Below are 22,875 nucleotides of genomic sequence, written 5' to 3'. Positions count from 1 at the left end.
TTCAGACTTCTCATCTAAGGGCTTAATCACCGCTCAAAAAAGTTGAGTAAATTGCCTGGAGTTTAGAAGTGTTGAAGCTCAAAATGGAGCTCATAAAGTCCAGTTCCACGGTCCATGCTCTGTAACTGTACTCCAGGTTTTCTGTCCAACAGAAGTGGCGGTCAGAGCGGCCAGTTACTGAGGGTTTACGGTGGGACAGGGCCTGCTGTCCTTAGATACACCATCTCATCTGTGCTTCGGAGAAGCTTATAGGGTAGAGCCCACTACCCTGTGTAACAGAGGAGCACCCTGAGTCTCAGAATAAGAGGCTCAAATAGTGACTCATCTGAATTGTTCCTAAAGCCCGTGCTCGTTAACGTAACTGTCAGGATAACTGAAAAGCATTGGAAGTAATATTTTGTTCTACTTCTTATTCTTCTTGATTCTTCATTCTGTTGTGATTTCTGGACCAGTGAAGATGTGCTGCTACTTTGAGTTGATTAAAAATTAAATTTCATCCCTATTATTACATTTCATGGAAGCTCGGGTCTAATCCAAATTCATGTTAATAAACTAGTGCTGTATTTTGTAATAATTTATAGAGAGCTTTAAAAGTTTTAAAAATTAATATAATTAAAGAAGAAATCCATCAAAGAAGTACTTTCTAATACCAAAGTATGTTGGAAATATTGAACTGTTACTTCTCCATTAAAAAAAATTGAGTTCCTAACCTTCACAACTCTAAGTTCAAACATCTAACTTAAATATATATAAGAATGCTTAAATTTATTCCTGGCTATTAGTGGAGCAAAGAGATTCTAGTAAGTTATCAAAATCAAAAGGAGTTTAATTCCATAGCCTAGGAATGAAGAAAAGTTAAATGCATGCCATTAATCCATTTCTATCACATTTTATATTATACCAAACTTAAATGATTGCATTACCTAGCAATACATGCTAATTAGACATTATTGATTCTTATTTTCAGGGATACTATGACACCATGGATGCTGGTTACATGGACGAAGAAGGCTATTTATATGTTATGTCTCGAGTTGATGACGTGATAAATGTTGCGGGTCACAGGATTTCTGCAGGTGCTATTGAAGAGGTATAGATAAGTATGGATTTTCTGTTCCAGGTGGTATTGAGAACAGAGCTGAAGTCAGTAATTGAGGTTAAGTAGTGTACCTGGAAAATTACCCTTCATTTGATGCAAAGGCTAGGTTATTCTCATATCTGTCTCACCTCACTTCCTCTCGTGTAAATCCTCCTGTTCTCCACACTCCCTGATCTCTGTCTAGGTGGTAGGGAGGAATTTTAAGAAGCTACATTTATGTGTTATTTATAGGAGAGCTTATATACTCTTGCTTCTTGATCCTTGCTACTTGATTGCCTCTAGCTTCTTGATTTTCTCTTGCTTAATAACCTGGTTTGCATACCATCTTTAACTGGTATGAGATTTAAACATTTTACTGTACTCTTAAATCCTAAGAATTTTCTTCCAATGTAAATACATTGTCGCAATGTCTCCAGAAGTTTTTTTTTTTAATATTATGTATTTAATTTGTATACTTACATAGTGTAAAATCCACTTGATTGTTGTACAATACTATGAGTTTTTATACTTGTATAGATTCTTGGAACCTTCACCACAGGTAGGATACACAAAAATGTCAACACTGCTGAAGAATTCTCTTTTAACATTGACCTTCGTATTCTGACCCTCCCCATCCCTGGTGACTACTGATTTTTCTGTTTCTATGTTTTTGCTTCTCTAGAATGTCATAAAATGGACTTATACAGTTACATAATATTTGGAGACTGGGTTATTTCATTTAGAAAAATACATTCGAGATGTATCCAAGTTTTTGTGTGTATCATGATTTGTTCATACTGCTTTTAGTATTTTCATTTGTAGATGTACTAGCCAGTTTCTGTATCCATTCATTCACTGAAGGATATTTGAATTGTTTCTAGTTTGAAACAATTTTAAATAATATATACATTCATGTATGTGTTTTGGGGCAAGATTAGTTTTTTTTTTTTTTTTTTCCAGGATAAGTACCTATCGTGAGTTGACTTAGTTATGTGGTGAGTGTATGTTTAAGTTTATAAGAAACTGTCAAACTCTTTTCTGAATGGCTACACAATTTTACATTCTCACCAGCAGTGTTTGAGTATTTCTGTTTCTTCCCATCTTCATCTATACTTGGCATTATCATTATTCTTTATTTAAACCATTCTATTAGATGTGTAATCGTATGTCATTACTTTTACTTTTCCATAATGCCTTAATGATGTTGGGCATCTTTTGACATGCTTATTTTTCATCCACATATCTTCTTTGATAAGATACCTGTTGAAATGCAAGGGGCACCTGAGTGGCTCAGGGGGTTAAGTGTCTGCCTCCAGCTCAGGTCATGATCCCTGGGTCCTGGGATTGAGTCCCCCATTGGGGTCCCTGCTCAGTGGGGAACCTGTTTATCCCTCTGCCTGCCACTCCACCCTGCTTGTACACGCTCACTCTCTCTCTCTCTCTTTCCCTCACAAATAAAGAAAATATTTTAAAAAATGTTCTGCCCATTTTTTAAAATGTAGGTTGTTTTCCTATTGTTCAGTTTTGAGAGTCCTTTATCTAATACATGATTTGCAAATACTGTCTTTCAGTCCGTGGCTAGTCTTTTTGTTCTCTTCAAAGTGTCCTTACAGAGCAGAAGTATTTTTCATATTGATGAGGTCAAATTCACTGATTTTTTTTTCTTTGACAGATCATAATTTTGGCATTATATCTTAGAACTCTTTCCTCACCCAAGATCATAAATATTTCTCCTTTGTTTTGACCTTAGAGTTTTATAGTTTCATGTTTTACATTTGCTTTATTATTTTGTATTTTGTATCAGTTTACATTTACATTTTGAGTTTTCGTGTGTGTGTATGATACAAATGTAGGTTGAGGATTATAATTATTTTTTAATATGGATGTCAATGGTTCCAAGATTCAATTATTGCAAAGACTGCATTTCTCCTTTGAATTGCTTTTGCACCTTTGTCCAATCAGCTGATAGTATTTGAGTGTATTTCCAGAGTATCTCTTCTATTTCATTATTTTATGTGTTTATCTTTTTACCAATACTATTCTGTCTTGATACTATAGCTTTGGAATGCCTTAAAGTTGAATAGTATTCACATTTGCTCTTCTTTTTCAAAACTGTTTTGGATGTTCTAATTTCTTTACTTTTCCACATATATTTCAGAATGAACCTTTTGTAGTTACAGCGGATTTTTATTACGACTGTATTAAATCATAGATTCTTTTGGGAAAAACTGATATCTGATCCATATGGAAATTTCTAATCCAAGAATTTTATATGTGCCTCCACTCCTTAAGGTCTTTTTGTAAAAGATTTATTTATTTATTTATTTATTTATTTATTTATTTATTTATCTGAGAGAGGAAGAGGGAAAGAGAAAGACCATATGCACAGATGGAAAGGGTGAGGGAGGAGCAGACACCCCACTGAACTGGGAGCCTTATGCGGGGCTTGATCCCAGGACCTTGGGATCATGACCTGAGCTGAAGGGAAATGCTTAACAGACTGAGCCACCCAAGCACCCCTCTTTAGGTCTTTTTGAATATGTTCCATTGACATCTTATACTTTTTAGTATACAGATTTACACCTAAGTATTTAATTTTTAAGCTACTATAAATATAATCTTTTCTGAAGTTTTAGTTTCTAAATTTTCACTGCTAGTGGATAGAAATGCTATTCAATTCCCTGAACTGATCATGCATTTTTTTTGTAGATTTTTGAGAGTTCCTATGTAGAAAATCTTGTTGTCTGTGAATAGAGATAGTTTTATTGCTTTCTTTTCAGTCTAAATGCCTTTTATTCCTTTTTCTTGCCTTCTTGGACTGGCTAAAACTTCCAGTGTGACATGGAATAACAGTGGTGAGAGCAGACACCCTTGTCTTCTTTCTGATCTTAGGTTAAAAACATTTAATACCTTACCATTAAGAATGATGTTTCATTCTTAATGAAATGAAGGTATTTCTGTAGATAAACTTTATCAAGTTAAGATTCATTTGTTCCTATTTTGATGAGATTTTTTTAAGAGTCTTGAATGAACACTGGATTTTGCCAAATGCTTTTTCTGCTTTTTTAATACATGAATTGCATTAATTTATTTCCAACTCTTTAGTCTTATGTCACTGGGATAAACCTTACTTGGTTGCAATGTTTTTATGTATTGATTTTTTTTAAACATCTATAGTAACTTTCTTTGTTCTGAAGTTGGTTATGTGTGGTAATCACATAGCCATTTCATCTTTTTTGAATAGTGTTTGTGTCACTTACCTTTTGCTGCCCTTTCATCTGGATCATTAGGGATCATTATGAATCTGTAGAGATCCACCTCGATCATTATGCTTTCTGTGGACTTACTGTGCATACAGTTGGGTCTTACTTTTATTTTTATCCAGTCTGCAGTCTATATCTTTTAACTGATGTTTTTAGACCATTTACATTTAAATAAATTATTCATAAATTTATATTTATGCCTATCAGTTTATTAGTTTTCTTTTTTACTTTTTTCACTCCTCTCCTAGACCCCTATCTCCCTTCTTTTAAGTCATTTCATTCTTTTTTGTAGCTTCTGTTTCTTTACTGAAAATTGTGCTCCCTTTCATTCCAAGAATGTTTGCCCATTCTTCTGGCACCATGGCTATTGTTGGGTTTTTAGTATTCATCTTTGTTAACTTTAAAAAAAATTTTTTTTAAGATTTTATTTATTTATTTGACAGACAGAGATCACAAATAGGCAGATAGGCAGGCAGAGAGAGAGGAAGGGAAGCAGACTCCCCGCTGAGCAGAGATTCCCAGGACCCTGGGATCATGACCCAAGCCAAAGGCAGAGGCTTTAACCCACTGAGCCACCCAGGCGCCCCCATCTTTGTTAATTTTATGCTGAATGTGCAAATGAGGTGTTAGGGTCAAAGACAGATTTCTTGATAATAAGTGTGTCATTGCTGTTTTATGTTCTAGCCTCAGGTACTACAGAAGTTCCAGCCAGACAGTTCCTAGAAGAGAGATGAGGAAGATAATTTTTGTGGGCTTGTAAAGGGCCAAGGAGACATTGACCTTCCACCCCCCATTAGAAGGTCTCCTTCCAAATGTAAGGCCTTATTCCAAACTCAACTCTTTGATATGTAAATAAAATCTCCAGGAGCCAAATAGCCCTGTGTGGCTCAACTCTTACAACTTCGAAATGTTTCCAAGTTCTAAGGCTTCATCATTTCTTGACATGTAAATACCTAGGAGGGTACTCAGCCGGTTTCCCCTGCACAGTGTGAGTTTAACCTAGAGATCTAGTCTCCTCCAGACTTTGATAATTTTGCCTTCTCAGGGAAATTAGTAAAGTTTTATTATCCTTTCAGATCAGAGCCATTAACCCGACAAACAGCTATAGATCAGATTCTCATGGTATTTGAAGATTCTCGGGCTAGGGGTTTTTGTAGGAGCAATGAGGAGTCCAGGAAAGTTTTATCCCCTGCCACCATTATAATAGCTGCATTAAAATTTTTGTGTGATCATTCTAATATTTGGGTCATCTTGGCATTGGCATCTCTTGACTCATAGGGAGCATGACCCGATTTTTTTTTTTTTAAGAGAGGTTTAGGTTTTCCTGATTCCTCTTATGTCCTGTAATTTTATATTTTTATCCTAGACATTTTGAATATGGCATTATGAGATTCTGGATCCTGTTGAAATCACGTGGATTTGTGTTGTTGTGATGACTTATTTTAGTTAAGAACAGACCACCTGTCCCTGCTCACTTTCTGTGGACTGTGGTTCCAATGTCCATTTGATTTTCACTCTTTGCAGTGCTATTTTGGTGCATCTCACTTGTTTCTCTCTCAGAGGCCAACCTGAAACTTGAATTAAGTGTTCAGAATCTACACTGTGCTGAATCTGGTTGGATTCCTGCATGCACCATGTCTGGGGTGCATGGGGTAGGCTCAGGACTTCATACATAGATTTTAAGTATCCCTTTCTCCAACTCCTTCCTTTCCATAACCTACTCATCACTTTCTGATTTCCAAGGTTCCCCATTGCTGCTATTTTGGGTAAAAAGTCAGGGCTGTATTCCCTGTGCTCTTATCAAGGGTCAATACTCCATATTCTACGTTCACAGCATCCCTGGGCAGAGGATGAGACTGTCTCTTGGTAGCACTTGCTTAGTGTAGAGCAGAGCAAGTTACCAGGGATCTCCTCAGGGACTGAATAGCTGTTCTTGGGAGGTAGAGTGGGGGTGAGGGTGTCACAAATGACTCTGAATCTTTCTAGGCTCCCAGGGTGTGTGCATGTGTTTGGGGCTGGCATCCCTCAAGGGTTCCCTCCCACAGGCTGCACACCAGTAGTGGAGAAGAGGAAGGACCCAGCTCTTTTGCTGGCATTCACTTGGAGTAGGGTGCGGAGAGTCAACAAGGTTTCTACAGCTCTATAGGAAGGAAGAAGGGAACTGCTTCTCTGTGGGTGTTCATCGAATAGGGAGGTAGATTGAAAAGGATTGTTTCCCAGATCCTCTGCTCCTTTCCCTGGGCTTCAGTAGAGGCAGACATTTCTTTGGGCTTTTCTGTCTGTCCGCACTTATCGGCAGTTCACCTTTTGGGCTGCTCTAGTACCCGGGCCAGAATATATAGGGGGCAAAACAAAGAAACAAACCATAATGATAACAAAACCCAAAACCTCCAAAGAAACAAATCGAAAAAGGAGGTTGTGTCTCAAGTTCTTATAATTTTAATAGAGTCATCTGATCTGTTTTTTTAGCCCAGAGTTTTTCATTGCAATTAGTAAACGTGCTAAGATGGAACCTATTTATTCCATCATTTTCAGAACCAAACCCAGAATAAGTTTAAATGGAGTAGAACAAAGTTTAAATGAAAGACAAATGTTTAAAAATAATTCCATGGGATCAGAGCATGCAGAATCAAAGCTGAGTTCTCCTTCCTATAATCTGAAGATGGTCACCTTCTTTAAAAGTCATTTATTTTCAGCGAAAACAAAATAGTTTAATGCCTCTCGTCACTCGGCTTTGTGTGTGTGACAATGTAATATAAGCTGAGTAAAAGGAAAGATTTTTATGTAATATTTTGGAGTAAGTGGCTTCGTGTGCTATTATAATATTATCTTATTTTTAACCTACTGTGAATTTTGTGATAACCTGAAATTGAAATTCACGCTTCATGTGTTTTGGTGTGTTGGCAAAAGGTGGTTCTGGTTGCATGAACTTTTAATTTCTTGCCTGTAAGAGATTACCTCTAATATTCCACCTGCATTTCTGGCAGAGTCAGCTAATCAAAATATGGAGATTACATATGCAAAGCTTTTATTATCAGTCAAAGTTCTTGGTTCTCTCTTATTTTTAGAACAAAAAAGAGAAGTATCAACCTATTTAAATATATGCTTTAATATGTTTCCACTGACATCCTTCTCATTGTATGTAATCAGAGAATGAGACAGACAGAAGGTAGGCAGTAAAATGACAAAATTGGGGAAAAAAAGAAAAGCATGCTAGAATCAATGGTTTCCAACAGGAATTTTGTCACTGGGTCTTGGAGTACTTATAGCACAGAATCACCCATCAGCCTTCTTGATGTGAACGTCTCCCTTTATATGAATTAAATGATTAAATTAAATGATGAACTCTACTGTAAATGTATGTCTAATAAGGAAGTTAATACCTCAGTTCATATCAAGTTTGTCTTCTTTATGTTGGCATCTATTAGAAAGTTTTGAACTAACATTCTTTACTGGATTTTTCTCACCTCTTAGCAAAATTGCTTAACATTGATTATTAATGTGTACATTTTTACATACATATTTTTATTATTTTTATTGATGACAGAACCAACATTTATTAAAAGTACCCAAACCTTACTTTATTTGTAAATGATCTCCGGGACTCTCCCTAGGATTCTCAATTGTCAATTCTGAATTCCAGATTCCAATTTGGGTTTTTGAAATAGGATTGGAGGGTCTTAATTCGTGGGACTCTCATTTGCAATAATTAAAAATAGACTGAATGTTGCTTTTATATATAGTGAAAATAGTGTCTTTCCAGTTTCTTAAAGTAAAATATGACATGTGCATTACTTTATATAAGACTAAATCAAACAAATTCTATTAAAATTACTACATTAAAAACATTTCAGGAAACTACGTTCTTTTCTGTTCGCATCATAAGAAAATAGAGTTCTAGAATAGCTTTTATAAATTTAAGAGGATCTTATCCTTGCAAATCTCAATACATGTAAGGGCCATCTGTAACTATTAAGTAATAATCATATCTATTTGAAAAGTTGATTAATGTTTGAGAGCCTGGCATCTAGATAGACACTTAGGATGCTCCAGTGGAAGTTCAAAATGTCCTTAGGAAAAGTGGGTGTGAAATCTGCTATTTCAGGTCTTAGGAGCCAAAATTACTAGGAGCTAATGTGGTCCTTCTTGCTTGGTTCTCTTTCACTGTAGTGGGCAGGTTTCATGTGGAGACACCTCCAGGGAACAAATTAGGCTCCCTGGTTTCATTCTTTCACTTGTAGCTTAAGTTTCATTTTGTTAAATAATCCTACTAGTATCCTTGGGAACTTGGAAATCTGCTGTTAAATTACTGCACTTAAATCCTAGAGCTGTGTTCATTGCAATTTGCCCTTTGGAAGGTTATTTGAACCAAAGTTTCACTGTTTGTTTTCTAAGTTAGCTATTTTGTTTGCTATTTTTAGGAGTGATTTCTTCAGGATTGAATATATTTCCATAAAGTATGTATTCAGCAAAGATGCCATGTAATTTCAGTTCTACCCAGCATTAAATGACTATTGGCTTTAAATAGTTGTAAGATTGCTGAATATTTTCCTAAGTATAAATATAGATATTGATGATAATGTGGAAACTAACAGTTTCCTAGATGACTCCAATATCAGAGGGAATGAAGAAGTATTATTCTTCCCACTGCAGAGGCAATCTCCTACCAAATACTGGATCCTTGCACCTCTGAAGGTGCTTGATTTAAACTAATACTTCTACAATTAAAAGCATAATTGAAAATCTTTGTAATTTAACTGCTAAAGTCATAGAATCTTTCAAATCCATTAAAATTTACACAAAAATGATAGTACCCCCTTCAAGCTCTATTACAAAATTGTAATCATCAAGACAGTCTGATACTGACACAAAAACAGACACATAGATCAATGGAACAGAATGCAAAACCCAGAAATGGACCCTCAACTCTATGATCAACTGAGTTTTCAACAAAGCAAGAAAGAATATCTAATGGAAAAAAGGTCTCTTTAACAAATGTGTTGGGACATTGGACAGCCACATGCAGAAGAATGAAACTGGACCATTTCCTTACAGCATACACAAAAATCGACTCAAAATGGATGAACAACCTAAATGTGATACAGGAATCCGTCAAAATCCAGGAGGAGAACACAGGCAGCAACTTCTTTGACCTCGGTCACAGCAACTTCTTGCTAGACACGTCTCCAAAGGCAAGGGAAACAAACAAAGACAAAAATGAAAGAATGGACTTCATCAAGATCAAAATCTTTTGCACAGCAAAGGAAACAGTCGACAAAACCAAAAGACAACCAACAGAATGGGAGAAGATATTTGCAAATGACATATCAGATAAAGGGCTAATATCAAAATCTATAAAGAATTTATCAAACTCAACACCCAAAGAATAATAATTAAATCAAGATAAGGGCAGAAGACATGAACAGACACTTCTCCAAAGAAGACACCCATATGGCCAACAGACACATGAAAAAATGCTCAACATTACTTGGCATCAGGGAAATACAAATCAAAACCACAGTAAGATACCATCTCACACCAGTTACAGAATAGCTAAAATTAACAAGTCAGGAAATGACAGATGTTGGCGAGGATACAGAGAAAGGGAAACCTTCTTACACTGTTGGTGGGAATGCAAACTGGTAAAGTCACTCTGGAAAACAATATGGAGGTTCCTCAAAAAGTTGAAAATAGGGGCGCCTGGGTGGCTCAGTGGGTTAAAGCCTCTGCCTTCAGCTCAGATCATGATCCCCGGGTCCTGAGATCCAGCCCCGCATCGGGCTCTCTGCTCAGCAGGGAGCCTGCTTCCTCCTCCCTCTCTGCCTGCCTCTCTGCCTACTTGTGATCTCTGTCTGTCAAATAAATAAATAAAATATTAAAAAAAAAAAAGTTGAAAATAGAGCTACCCTTAGACCCAGAAATTGCACTACTAGGTACCTCCCCAAGGATACAAATGTAGTGATCCGAAGGGGCACCTACAACGCAACGTTTATAGCAGCAATGTCCACAATAGCCAAACTATGGAAAGAACCCAGATGTCCATCAACAGATGAATGGATAAAGAAGACCTGCCTATGTATATATGTACATCTTCTTTATCCATTCATATATATATATGTATATATATATATACACACACACATTTTATTTATCCATAATATATATATGGATATATATACCCATTTTATATATAATATATATTATACATTATATACATTATAATATATATAAATATATATTATCCATTTTTATATGCACACAATGAAATACTTTTGAGCCATCAAAAAAATGAAATCTTGCCATTTGGTGTAATGTGGATGGAACTAGAGGGTAAGCAAAATAAGTCAGAGAAAGACAATTATATGATGTCTTTCAAATGTGGAGTTTAAGAAACAAAAACGTAGAATCATAGGGGAAGAGGGAAAAATAAAAAAGATGAAATCAGAGAGGGAGATGAACCACAAGAGACTCTTAATCATAGGAAACAAACTAAGGAGTGGAGGGGGCTTGGGGGATAGGGTGACTGGGTGATGGACATTAAGGAGGGCTTGTGAGGTAATGAGCAGTAGGTATTATATAAAACTGAAGAAACACTGAACCCTACCTCTGAAATTAATAATATACTATATGTTAATTAACTGAATTTAAATTAAAAATTTTAAAAGACAGAGGAAAATGCTATCAAATTTGAGTGGGAAATGATTTTAAATAATAATTATATAGTTAATCTATCAATCAAATTTAACAAAATAAATTTTAAAGATATAAGGACAAGGAAGGTTTACAAATCAGCGCTACCCACTATGAAAAAATGATGCTTGGAATATTATATATTAAGCACAAAATGTGAGAGATATAATACCGTAAGACAAGAAGGCATCAGCCTGAGGATGAACTATGAGGATGGACCTCAACCTTGCATAAACATTAGAATCACATCTGGATCTCTTACGAGTGCAACTGTCCAAATGAGAAGATCATCTGGGATGCTGGTAATACTCAATTTCTTGGATTAAATACACAGATGTGTTCATTTTGCAATGTTTAATCACAAAAAAATACATATGCCTAATTTCCACCCAACACTTAATCCAGAATATCAAGGGATTGAGTCCAAGTGTAGGCATTTTTTAAAAGCTCTTTTGGTTATTATAATTTGCATCCAAATGGAACCACTGCCCCTAAAATAAGCTAAAATGCAAATAAATTAATATTTTGTGAACCCATGATAGAGAAGATTGTTAATTATGCTCCTTAATATATAGTATATTAAAAAAAACACCCTCTTGTTTTTTTCATTTTTTAATTGATCCATTCCTTTATTGTTACCTCTTACTCTTATTCTTCATTCTTCCCCAACCATTCTATTGTGTTTAGTGTATATACTTTTGTTTATATGTTTTTCATCAAATATAAATTGTCATATGTGCTTGCAATTTTAACTGATTTAAAAGGTATTTTATTGATATCTTATTCTGTTACTTGAGACACCTACTGTCCAATATGATAAACGAAGAACTAGAATGGCAGTTTAAAATCTATTAATATAATGTTTAATACTAAAATGAACTACAAATCAAAAACTATTTTAAAATATTTAATTTTAGAGAAAAAAAACGATCTAGGAAATAGAGGTTTTTCATTCTATGATTAATTTTCAATATGACTTGTTTCTCAGAAAGATCAAATTATTTTTCTTTGTGGGGCACATGGTACTATTGTGGCACATGCATTTAATACATGTTTAGTTTTTAGCCCACTTGTAAAGTTTTAATTTGAGTATTATAAAAGTTTTGGTTTAAAAAAAAATGACAGTATCTCAGAAACAACAAATGACAGGCATTTCCCAGGCCTATTACCCTGTAATCTGTATTCCCCTCTTATCTATATTTATACAGATATTCCTCCACTTGAAAAAGAGGTTAAACCTATCTAAAATGAAAATACCATAAATTAAAAATGCATTTAATACACTTAACCTGGCAAAAGTCATAACTTAGCTTAAGCTACCTTAAATATGCTCTGAACACCTACATTAGCCTACAGCTGAGTGAATTCATCTAACACAAAGCAGAATTTATAATTAAGTGTTGAGTACCCCGTGTAATTTATTGACTATGGTACTGAAAAGGAAAACAGAATGGTTGTACGGGTACCCAGTGGTTCTAAGTGTATCCGTTGTTTACTGGGTAATCGCTGATGGGGAGCAGAGGCTTCTCGCCGCTGCCAGGGATCACAAGAAAGGGGTGTCTGTTGCATACCACTAGTCTGGGAAAAGACCGAAATTCAAGATTTGACATACAGTTTCTCCTGAACACGTGTCGCTTTCACACCAACCTATAGACAAAAAGTCGTAAATTGGAACCATTGCACACTTTTGGTGAGTCAGTTACCTCCCAAGTTGTATCATTTTTTCAGTTCTTAACTGCCAGCGAGTCACGGATGCTCTGTGGATTGTACGTGGAGGAAACATATGAAAGTGGCTTTTGATATTTTTTACCCACATAGGACATTTGTTTGGCCTCTGTCCCTTCAATGTTGCCAAGACATACTTTGATGCCTTCCTTTTTAACGATTCAGTTGTTGAAATCACAATTTGGCATGTAAATATTATTTGTAGAGCCAACATAGAAAGCTGTCTCCCTCCCTTTATGGCATCTGTTTAACACTGATAGATTAATACAGTATTTTATCCACTCTAGTAAATGAACCTCATTTACAGATGACATAAATTTCCGGTAAATGATTATGTAGGTCACAGATTTTCGAGTTTGTCCACAAACTAGGCAAAAATGTGAAACTTTGATACTGTGGAAAACTGTGTTATATATTACTTCTGATGTTAAAATACTCTGCCCATATGGAAAAGCTGTCAGCATTTTCCCATCCACTTCTAAACATACTAACACTGAGGATGGAAACATGGCGAAATTAAAGCAACAAGGTGGAAGAAGGGCAAACTGGAGGATTTTGGTGTTTGATTTAGTTAAAATTATAGTTATACTGGTTAGGTGACAAAATACCTGGATGGGACATTTTTTTAAACAGTAATTTGAAAAGATACCCTGGCATTTTAAAAACTAAAGTAGAGAGGCTTATGGCACCAGTGAAAACTTTAATATATAAATGTAAACATATATATTTAATATATATATTAATATATAATATATAAATATATATAATGTATAAATAAATACACACACATATATGTATATAATTTTTTTTTTAAACAAACCCTGGCTAGGCAGGTAAAAGTTTTTCTCTACTCATTCAAGGAATCCTAAATTGGAATGATAGCATTTGGCTTACCAAGTCTGTATCTTATCTGCTATAGACAAAATATTCTCTTCCAAGGACTGTGACTGACTATACTACCTACCAGTACAAATCTTTGGCAATAAAATTTGTCTCTAAGCATATGGACCTAAACCATAAGTAAAATCTTAACAAATCAGGAAGCTGTTGAAAGTACTTAGTTCAGATTGAAGCACCAGGAGAAGATGGTGTCGTATGGTCTGTACAGTCGGTGTTTTGCAGAAGCTTTTTCATGAAGCCCAACTAATGGAAGATGAGGTGCACGTCTCTGTCTCAGCAATGAAGTTAATAAAATGTATAGCACAAAAATAATTCATTGAACACATACTATCCTCAGCAGTATCAGAGTCAAAAGCTATGTGGATGGCAACTCCTACAACTGGGTCCTTCAGCGTGGTTGGTAACAAGAGGATGTAGGAGATGCTGATTTCTTCGTTGCATTAGGGACTGTGTGAGGTAGTGCACTGAGTTTGTACCGAACAGGCTAGGAGTTCACGGAGTCTTCCAGGAGCTCAGAGAAGAGACGGCTCATTTTCAACTTGGCATAAATGAAAGAAGAATTCGTGGAAACTTGGGAAATTGAAAGGGGCATGTCCTAGATTCTGCTCGTTTTTCTCCTCTCTGACTGTGCCTTTTTAGTCTAGTTTGGCAGCTGGTCCTTTTTCTTGTAGCCATTAGATGTTGGCGTTCCTAATAGCTTACATTCTTCTCACTGCTTTCTCCCTAACTAATCTAATCTACGTCTACAGCTTTTATTACCATCTGTGCATTTAATGACATTCAAATGTGCATCTCCAGACTAAGACTCCCATCAGACTCAACCGCCTCGACTCGTGTATCTCAAAGGTGCTTCCGTGGAACATCTCCAAGACTTAATACATGATCATTCCTTCCAAGCCCCAACCTTCACTAGTATTTCCTGGCTTAGAAAATGGCACCCGTATCATCCAGTCAGCTGTTCAAGCCAAAAACCACAGAACCATCTCTCCCTTCTTCTTCGCACCATATCCAATTTGTCATAAAATTGTGTTCATTTTACCTCTAAAGAAACTCTAGAATCTTCATACCCCCTGTCATAGGCTTGGTCTACTAGTGTAGCCTCATGGGCGATTTCAACAAACTGTAATACTAACCCTTAACAGTCCTCTATTCTCCACAATAAACGCAAAGTAAGTTTGTTTTTCAGAATACACTCTGAAGTAAAAAGCCGAACAGAAAAGACTACGTACTATAGATGATTCCAGCATTCTGAAAAAGGGCTTTTTCAGAAAAAGGACTGATCTGAGAAGATCAGTGTTTGCCAAAGGCTAGCAGGAACTAAGAGCAAATAAGCAGAGCACAAGAGATTTTTTTAGGCGAGCGAATCTATTCTGTAAAATGCAGTAAAATGGTGGACACACGTCATAATGCCCATAGAATGTGTAACACCGAGTGTGGACTCTAATGTGAACTCTAGATTACGATGAGAATGACGTGTTGATGTTGGTTCATCGTTTCTAACAGCTATATTACTCTGGTGAGGGATTTTGAGAGCAGGGGAGGCTGTGCATATATGGGAGCAGGACATACACGACAAATCTCTGGGCTTTCCACTTTGTTTCACTGTGAATCTAGAACTACTCTGAAAAAAAAAAAGAAGTCTGTTCAAACAAACAAACAAACCAAAAGCCTGTATCTCCTCCTCAACTCCAGAAAGTGCTTTATTGCCTTTCCAATGTTACTAAAATTCGAAGTCCTTAGCACAGCCCCTTTCTACCTCTGTACCTACATCTCCTCTTGCTCCTTTCTCAGTCCTGCTTTCTGCTTTCCTTCCACATTCATCTCTTTCAGGTTGGAATGGTTTGTGCCGAGTCCTTCCTCAGGGCTTGGCCCCGCCTCTCCGCCCTGCCTCCTCAGCGTCTACCCCTCCTGCAGACCTGAGCTCATTCTCATTTCCTGAAGGCTTCGCGGAGACCCGTGCTTATCCTCCCGCTTTTGCCATATATTTCCCAAGGTTTTTTGGCTGCTTTTGCTAGGGCTTTCATATAAAAACCAGGCTAGTTCTCCGGAGCCTCTATCACTTCTATATTTAGACATTCCTAATAATGAGTACTCGTGCTTGCTTTTTAACATCGCCCTCCTTCATTAGACTGTAAGCGTCCCGAGACCGTGCTCCACCTGTTTTTGCTCACCGCTGAGCCTGGTGCAGCGGTTGGAACAGAAAAGGATTTAGAAGCTATTTGCTGAAAGATCAAGAAGTGCCAAAGGAGCTGTGGGTATATCGCCCACTGTTTTCTCTAACCGTTAGGGATTTGCAGTCACTAAAGACCTATCACTCTTTGGGAAGAAGACATTTTGAACAATCCTTTTTAGGAGCACCCTCACGGCAGAAACGTGTTTGTAGCCCTAAGCTTCTGTGTCTCATGTGGTCGCTCTGTGGGTTCTTATGATTCCAGAGGAAGAGCCGCTTTGTTCCTTAGGATATTTAGAGCTCGGGGTAAGCGGTTTGAAAGTGATCGGTGTGATCGATTGGCGTGATCATCTGAGGTCAGGGCTTCGAAGCCATGCCCAGCCTTTTCTTTCAAGTCGGGAAATCCTCTCTTGGGGATGGTCCCTCAACAAAAGAAATGCTCTGTTCATTGCTCAGTACCAGATATAAATCACTGCTTAATCATGGGGCTGCCTTGGATTTCCCTGGGGAGTGCTCTTATGGTAGCCAGCACCAAAGCCACATCACCGTGAGGTCACCTGTTTCCGGGTGCCCATTGTAATTTGTCCCCATGTGGCATCTGCTGCTTATTTGCCCCAACTTCATTAATGAGCAGGTGAGATGAAGAAACAAGTCCTCACTTTCCAGGTAAACAAAGTAATTTGTCTTAATTATGGTTATCCTTTATAAGTGACTACCACAGGGGTCCTAACAATTCAGTCTCCCCAGTTATAATGATAGGAATCGTGAATCAGGAGTAATTTCCACACGGGCAGCTACACGTTTTGTGTTCTCGGACATGTACTTTTTTCCCAGCTGAAATACATACATACATACGTGTGTGTGTGTATTTGTATTCTTATATACGTGCACCTATATTTTCTAAACGCATGCTTTTCCCTCTCACAGTCGGTCCTTTCCCATGGCACCGTGGCCGACTGCGCTGTTGTTGGCAAGGAAGATCCTTTGAAAGGCCACATCCCCTTAGCACTCTGCGTGTTGAGAAAAGGTGAGAAATCTTTGTCTTCCCTGAGTGTCTGGACCCTGAATGATGAGCGAAGGTTAACTCAGTGCTTATCATCTGAACTTTTTCCCTAGACATAAATACAACAGAGGAACAAGTTTTGGAAGAAATTATAAACCATGTTCGACAGAGCATTGGCCCTGTGGCTGCTTTTCGAAATGCAGTGTTTGTCAAACAGTTACCCAAAACGAGGTCTGGCAAAATTCCCCGGTCAGCTCTGTCTGCCCTTGTCAATGGCAAGCCATATAAGGTAAATTATCAAAAATATTTAATGTCAGGTTCTGAAACGTTTCTCCCCACTTCTTTGGCATTAGCATTTTTTTTTTAATTTTATTTATTGGTTTGACAGATAGATTACAAGTAGGCACAGAGGCAGGCAGAGAGAGAGAGGAGGAAGCAGGCTCTCTGCTGAGCAGGGAGCCCGATGCGGGGCTCGATCCCAGGACCCTGGGACCATGACCTGAGCTGAAGTTAGAGGCTTTAACCCACTGAGCCACCCAGGTGCCCTGGCATTAGCATTTTTTTAATGTAAAGGGGGAAACCGCATAGCCACTCTCTGGGAATGAGGGATGTGGAAACACAGATTAATTAATAGCATATGCTTTGAGATTATAGGTACCTGTGTGTGGAAATATTTTTACTATTATTAGTAAATATGTTAAATTCAAACAATTGTGGGAATGCAGTCTTACTGAATTAAAGACACAACGTCCTTTATTGTAGTCATTAATGTCTATTACTAAATGAGAAAGCAAGCAATTGAGGCTGGTTATGCATGCTTCAACAGTTCTAATTGATGCATATGCTAATTATTTCTCCTGTTGTGAGTGAAAATTGTTTTGGCAAACATTTGGCTAATTCAAGAATATATATACTTTTTAAGTTTTGTGCACTTTATATGTGCATAGATATACATGTCTTTAATCCTCAAGATCTAACAGAAGGTGATGCAGCAGTAAATAGTAGTTGTAAATAAAAAAAAAAAAAATTCTAGGGAGGCACATAGAAAGGCTCATTAGAGGACTAGAGAAATTACCACATAGGACCTCTGGTTTTGTTAACTGAACAGTTTATTACTCTGGAAGACTATACATACATTTTAAAATATTAAATTTGGAGTCCACTTTTTTGAACATTTCTATATGCCTTTGTAAGAAAATGGAGAGTGCAGTATTGCAGGTAATTGTTTAATTACAGGGAGAGGGAAAGGAGTTCAAGGAAGAACATTCATCTGACTCATATTTTCTTTCCAGATAACACCTACAATTGAAGACCCCAGCATTTTTGGGCACATAGAAGAAGTGCTGAAGCAGTCATCATGACGTTGTTTCCTATTTTGAGTCAATTTGAATCAATTTTCTAATTGGAGTCAAATTTTTGGAATTATTTCCCATAAATTATTTAAATAGAAATTACTTGCAAACTGAAATATGAATTGTGAAGCTTGGTCCAAAAAAACAGTGCTTGAAGCCTAGTGAAAGACCTGTGCCTTCTATTTCATTAGACCCAAAGAGCATCATTTTCAGTTGTCTGTAACATGGCTCCTTAGAGGTTGTCTAGCACTTTAATCTATCTAATGATTGATTTTTTAAAACTGAACCCTCCCAAATATTTTAGTTGAAAGAGACACATTAATATAGAGTTACTTCCTGAAATGAGGACTCTGTAGCTTTGACCTAAAACCTAAAAGTCAAGTTGAAGTCAGAAAATTATAATTTTTCTTGTAGCAATTTTGAATATTTTCTAATATTCTTGAGATGTCCTCATGCATGGTTATTTTAAATGAAATCAATAGATAACACGGAAAGTCTTAATCATCTAGACAGATGAACTTCTAGATAGGAGGCTTGTCCTACATATCCTAAGGGAAGGTTGGCTACCGGAGCACGGCTCTGCCTTCTGGTCATTTTTACTTAGTCAAGGGAAATCATGTGCCTGGTGGAACCAAGAGGTCATTTTATCCAATCTCTTTGTCATGGAGATGGGAGCTGTTTGGAGATCCTCCTCCTGTCTCAGGCTCTTAGTTGACTGTACACTTAAGGATTCCAACTTCCTATAAAAACAAGCAAATGACACAGAAATGGGGTATACTGACTAAGGAAAGTTCTTAAGGAAGAAAGATAAAAGTTTTTACGTTATGCTAAAGACCAGGAGTTTTTAAGAAACCGCAAATCCAGATTTTTATGTGAAATCTCTAATTTTTAAATAACTCACTGAGAAATATATTGTGACATCCAAACACATTTTTTGATTTAAACTTAAGTTTGAAAATGAGTCTTTGTTACTAAGCTTATGGTAATGTGCCAGTTAGCCAGAGTAGCTTGACATAGCTAGTTAAATGTGTGATTTACATAGGATTACTTAGGATTCTACATGGTATTGGTTATCAAAGGTACATTTAAAATAAAAAAATATACCATGCCCACTGAGTCTTTGATGGTGCTCAAAGTATTTCCCAATCTTGCAGTCCGTCAGGAACATTATTTTTAAGAACAGCTGTCCTAACGTAATGGTTTGGGCACATGAAACATATGTGAGAGATAACATGTAAGAGCTTATTTACTTGTTTGTTTCATAAAAATTACTTATAACCAGTATAAGACATTCTGAAAAATAGCTTTTTTAGGACCATAGGCTGTATAAATAAATGGCTTCTCAAAGGAAATGTCCTATTTACTTAAATCGGCTACTTGATTGTTAAACCTGAAAAAATATAGTCAGCTCATTGTTCTCCTGAGTTACACCAACTAGACAGACATTCAACTCATAATTTGAAGCTGTCGGGTTTCTTAAAGTGTCTCTTCTATTGGGTACATTTTACTCATAATTGCAACTTAATCTTGACGAATAATACATTTTTAATGTTTAAAACATATTACCTTATTTTTTTTATATAAGATTCAGTTAATTTGAAATGGCAAACTCTTTAGCTGAATGCATATCGTCGTTCATTTGCAAGGCATGTGCGAAGGGTACATCTGTCTTACAATCAGTTCTGAAGGGACATGTTAGCAATCAGGCTTGAGTTATTTTCCAGTTGAGTGGGACTGGAAAACAGTGCATGAGTCTGGAGAGAAAGTACTGTTGCTTTCACATGACCAAAGTGATACCCTTGCTCATGTGACCAAGAAAGATACACTTGAGTTGTGGATTGCCTAAAATTTGGAAGGAAAAAAAAAAGGAATTTTCTATTTAATACTTACCATAAAGCACTTTCACTAGATTGTACCTAAAATATTTTGGATTAAATGTATCTTCAAAAAACACAATATAATGTTACCAAAAATACAGTCATATTTAAATGTGCTGAAATAAAGTCCGTGTGGCCTTCCTTTGATATCTTCATGGAAGTTTTTACTGTAAGACATTGGAAAGATTTAAAGTTGTTCTTTTAAAATCTATGGAAAAGTTTTTCCGATTGAGTTATTTTGTTCAAGAAAATACATTAAATATATAAAAATTAGACCTGCTTTACATTTCAGGAGCACTTTTATTTATATAAAATTGTATTTGGGAAGGCTCTCATCGTTACAAATGTGAAAATTCATAAAGTTGATAGATGGTCAGAAGGAAAAATACTGAGATTCTGAGCTTAATCCATAAATGGAGTTTAGAATCTGGCAGAAATTATATTCTATGTTGAAGAGTATTTTATACCTTTTTTGAGGGAATAGGTAGATCTTTTTCTTTCTCTACATTAGAGTCTATTATAAACAATTTGACTATTTCTTACCAGATGATCGCTAAAGGGGAGAAACTGATTTATGTGATTAAGTCATGTATTAAGAGTAGATACAAATCGTTTGTTATTATAACATCATATTTTTTATATTACATTTCATTTCCTTAAGTCAAGATGCCCGTCATCAGATGAGCTTAGAAAGCTCTTTCCCATTGTTCCTGCTCAGGCAACATTTTTAGAAAATTTACAGTCACCTTCATAAGCAAGTTTAGTGCTCCCCCTTGTGGCCGACTTACTGTTGAAGATAAATAATAGATTGAGTCAACTAAAAGGACAATTTGCGTTATGGTTTAAGTAAATTGGTAAACACTATGTGACTAGAAAACAAAGATTAAACAGAGAACTGGAAGTATTTTTTTTTTATTGACAATGGAGAGGGTTTCTGTTACCATTACCTTTTGACTGAATCTGTTAAACAAAAACAGACATCAAAACAAATGTAATGTACGTGCAAACATAGCAAATTAAATACAAAAAGGAAATTACTAATGACAGGTCTTGCGCTTCCTAAGATCAAGCAGCAGAAAATCAGCAGTTAGATAAATGGTATTATTAAATAGGTTTTACTTTGAAATCTCCCATATAAACAAAGAATAAACAACAGTAACACCACCAAATAAAGCCACAGGGAAGAGTTACTCTTCTATACTTTTATACACTATATATGTTAATCATTCTGTCTTTCATTTATTTCCTCTGATAAGACTGACTTCAGGGAAGTCGCAACAAGGCCATCTTGGCTAGAAGCTTATAACATTAGACATGAGTCTGGCTAATGCCCTGTTACATTGACAAAAGGGAAAGGTTTCTGGGTTTTGTTTTTTTATTTTTTATTTTTTTCAATGGAAATGAGCCTCAGACTCTGCAGTGGTTGACATTCACTGAGCAGTGCTGGCTGGCGGTTCAAGATATCTGATGAGCATGTGGTTCTTAGTAAAGAAGTTCTTTTCTTTTTTTTTTTTTCTTGGTCCATAAGTAACAAGAGAAGATAATGTTTATTCCTTATAAATTTTTTTTAAATAATTGCTTTTGACTCTTGTAAACAGTTTAGCTCTGTTTTGTATTGAAAAGGAGATCGAGCCATCACAGTGCTATTTCTAAAGATATAGGACATCCCTGATTGCCTTTAAAGGACTATTTTTGGCTCCAGTTCCAGGTTAAATCATTCCTTTTTACATGATCAGAGGCAGGTTTTCAGCTTTAAGTATTGACAGACTTGAAGGAGAAACATATCGATTTGACTGTTACAATTCAAAAACTGTAAAAATGGTGGAATGGTAAAATACAAACAGTACTTGGAATTGTCAAATGTTTGCACTCGAGACTCCATGAACCATATATTTTATTTTTTTAAAAATCATATTTATATCCATTTACATAAGACTTACACATTTAAAAAGAAATACATACACAGTAATACATAAATGCCTAGTATATTACAATAAAACATGAAAAAAACAGTGGCTCCATTTCATAAAAGCTGTTGTACAGAATTTATGATGTGGATGATGCTGATTATTCAAATGACTTAAGCATTTTCTTACAATTGTAGTAAACGAATCAAGCTTAATATCTGACTCCCCCCAGATCACATTTTTAGCTGAATAAGCCATTACTTGTGGTCGTTTCCTTAGAATTCAGTCTTCACAAAGGTCTTCACTGTTCGTCTTCTGAGATGGTAGTGCACTTTAGGTAGAGTAGACGGAAAAGACATCTAAAATATTTAATGCACAGCGTTAGTCTACCCACAGCTCCCAGCCTGGACAGTTCCCCCTCTGCCACTGTTGGTGATCTCCATGCAGCCTGCCTACGTCTGCCCTGGGAGTCCGTGAACGGAAAGTCAGCTATAGGACCTGACCGAGAGCTGTAGGTAATTAACATTTGCTCTTCTCTGATTTTGTGCAGGCCAACTTAATAAATAACAAGATTTGCTCAAGTTTGTGGAAAGCATGGTGGTAAATAGAAACAAAGGTATTCACAGAAAATGTGAGCTGTCCTTTTGAAAAATTTAGAGCTTGCTCATCAGGAAATTTGGTTGAATTGACCTATTCCATGGAAGAGAGTCATATTCTGATTCATATCTTTTAGAGCTCTTCAAAAGATACCTTTGTTGAATTGTGACAAAACAAAATGGTAATAAATAACATATCTGATGTGACATCACTGATTCTTTTCTGTCATACTATGCTTAGGAAAAGCTCACAGTTTCTCTTTCCAACACAAATGAAGCAACAAATGATATGTTCTGAATTATTTTAATAATAA

At 36.2% G+C, this 22,875-nt stretch overlaps 2 protein-coding genes across 12 annotated transcripts in view; one reads left to right on the top strand and one right to left on the bottom strand.

Annotated features, from left to right (window-relative positions):
• The window catches only part of ACSS3 (acyl-CoA synthetase short chain family member 3), a 153,698-nt gene extending 134,165 nt beyond the window's left edge, over positions 1-19,533 (top strand). The window contains exons 13-16 of the mRNA XM_059402403.1: positions 968-1,090; positions 16,754-16,853; positions 16,943-17,118; positions 18,122-19,533. Coding sequence (XP_059258386.1) covers positions 968-1,090; positions 16,754-16,853; positions 16,943-17,118; positions 18,122-18,190 — 468 coding nt within the window. The 3' untranslated portion in view covers positions 18,191-19,533. The remainder of the gene's footprint in view (positions 1-967; positions 1,091-16,753; positions 16,854-16,942; positions 17,119-18,121) is intronic.
• The window catches only part of PPFIA2 (PTPRF interacting protein alpha 2), a 493,640-nt gene continuing 489,967 nt past the window's right edge, over positions 19,203-22,875 (bottom strand). For all 11 annotated transcript variants that reach the window (XM_059402392.1, XM_059402391.1, XM_059402394.1 and 8 more), the window contains one exon: positions 19,203-22,324. Coding sequence is in view for 2 of the 11 variants with exons in the window: in XM_059402394.1 (XP_059258377.1) it covers positions 22,299-22,324 (26 nt within the window). In the remaining 9 variants the exon portion in view is untranslated. The remainder of the gene's footprint in view (positions 22,325-22,875) is intronic.

This window comes from Mustela nigripes, chromosome 6 (genome assembly GCF_022355385.1).
Source record: "Mustela nigripes isolate SB6536 chromosome 6, MUSNIG.SB6536, whole genome shotgun sequence".
Taxonomy (NCBI): domain Eukaryota; kingdom Metazoa; phylum Chordata; class Mammalia; order Carnivora; family Mustelidae; genus Mustela; species Mustela nigripes.
Note: the sequence above shows the minus strand (reverse complement) of the source record. Positions and strands in the feature narration are given on the sequence as shown.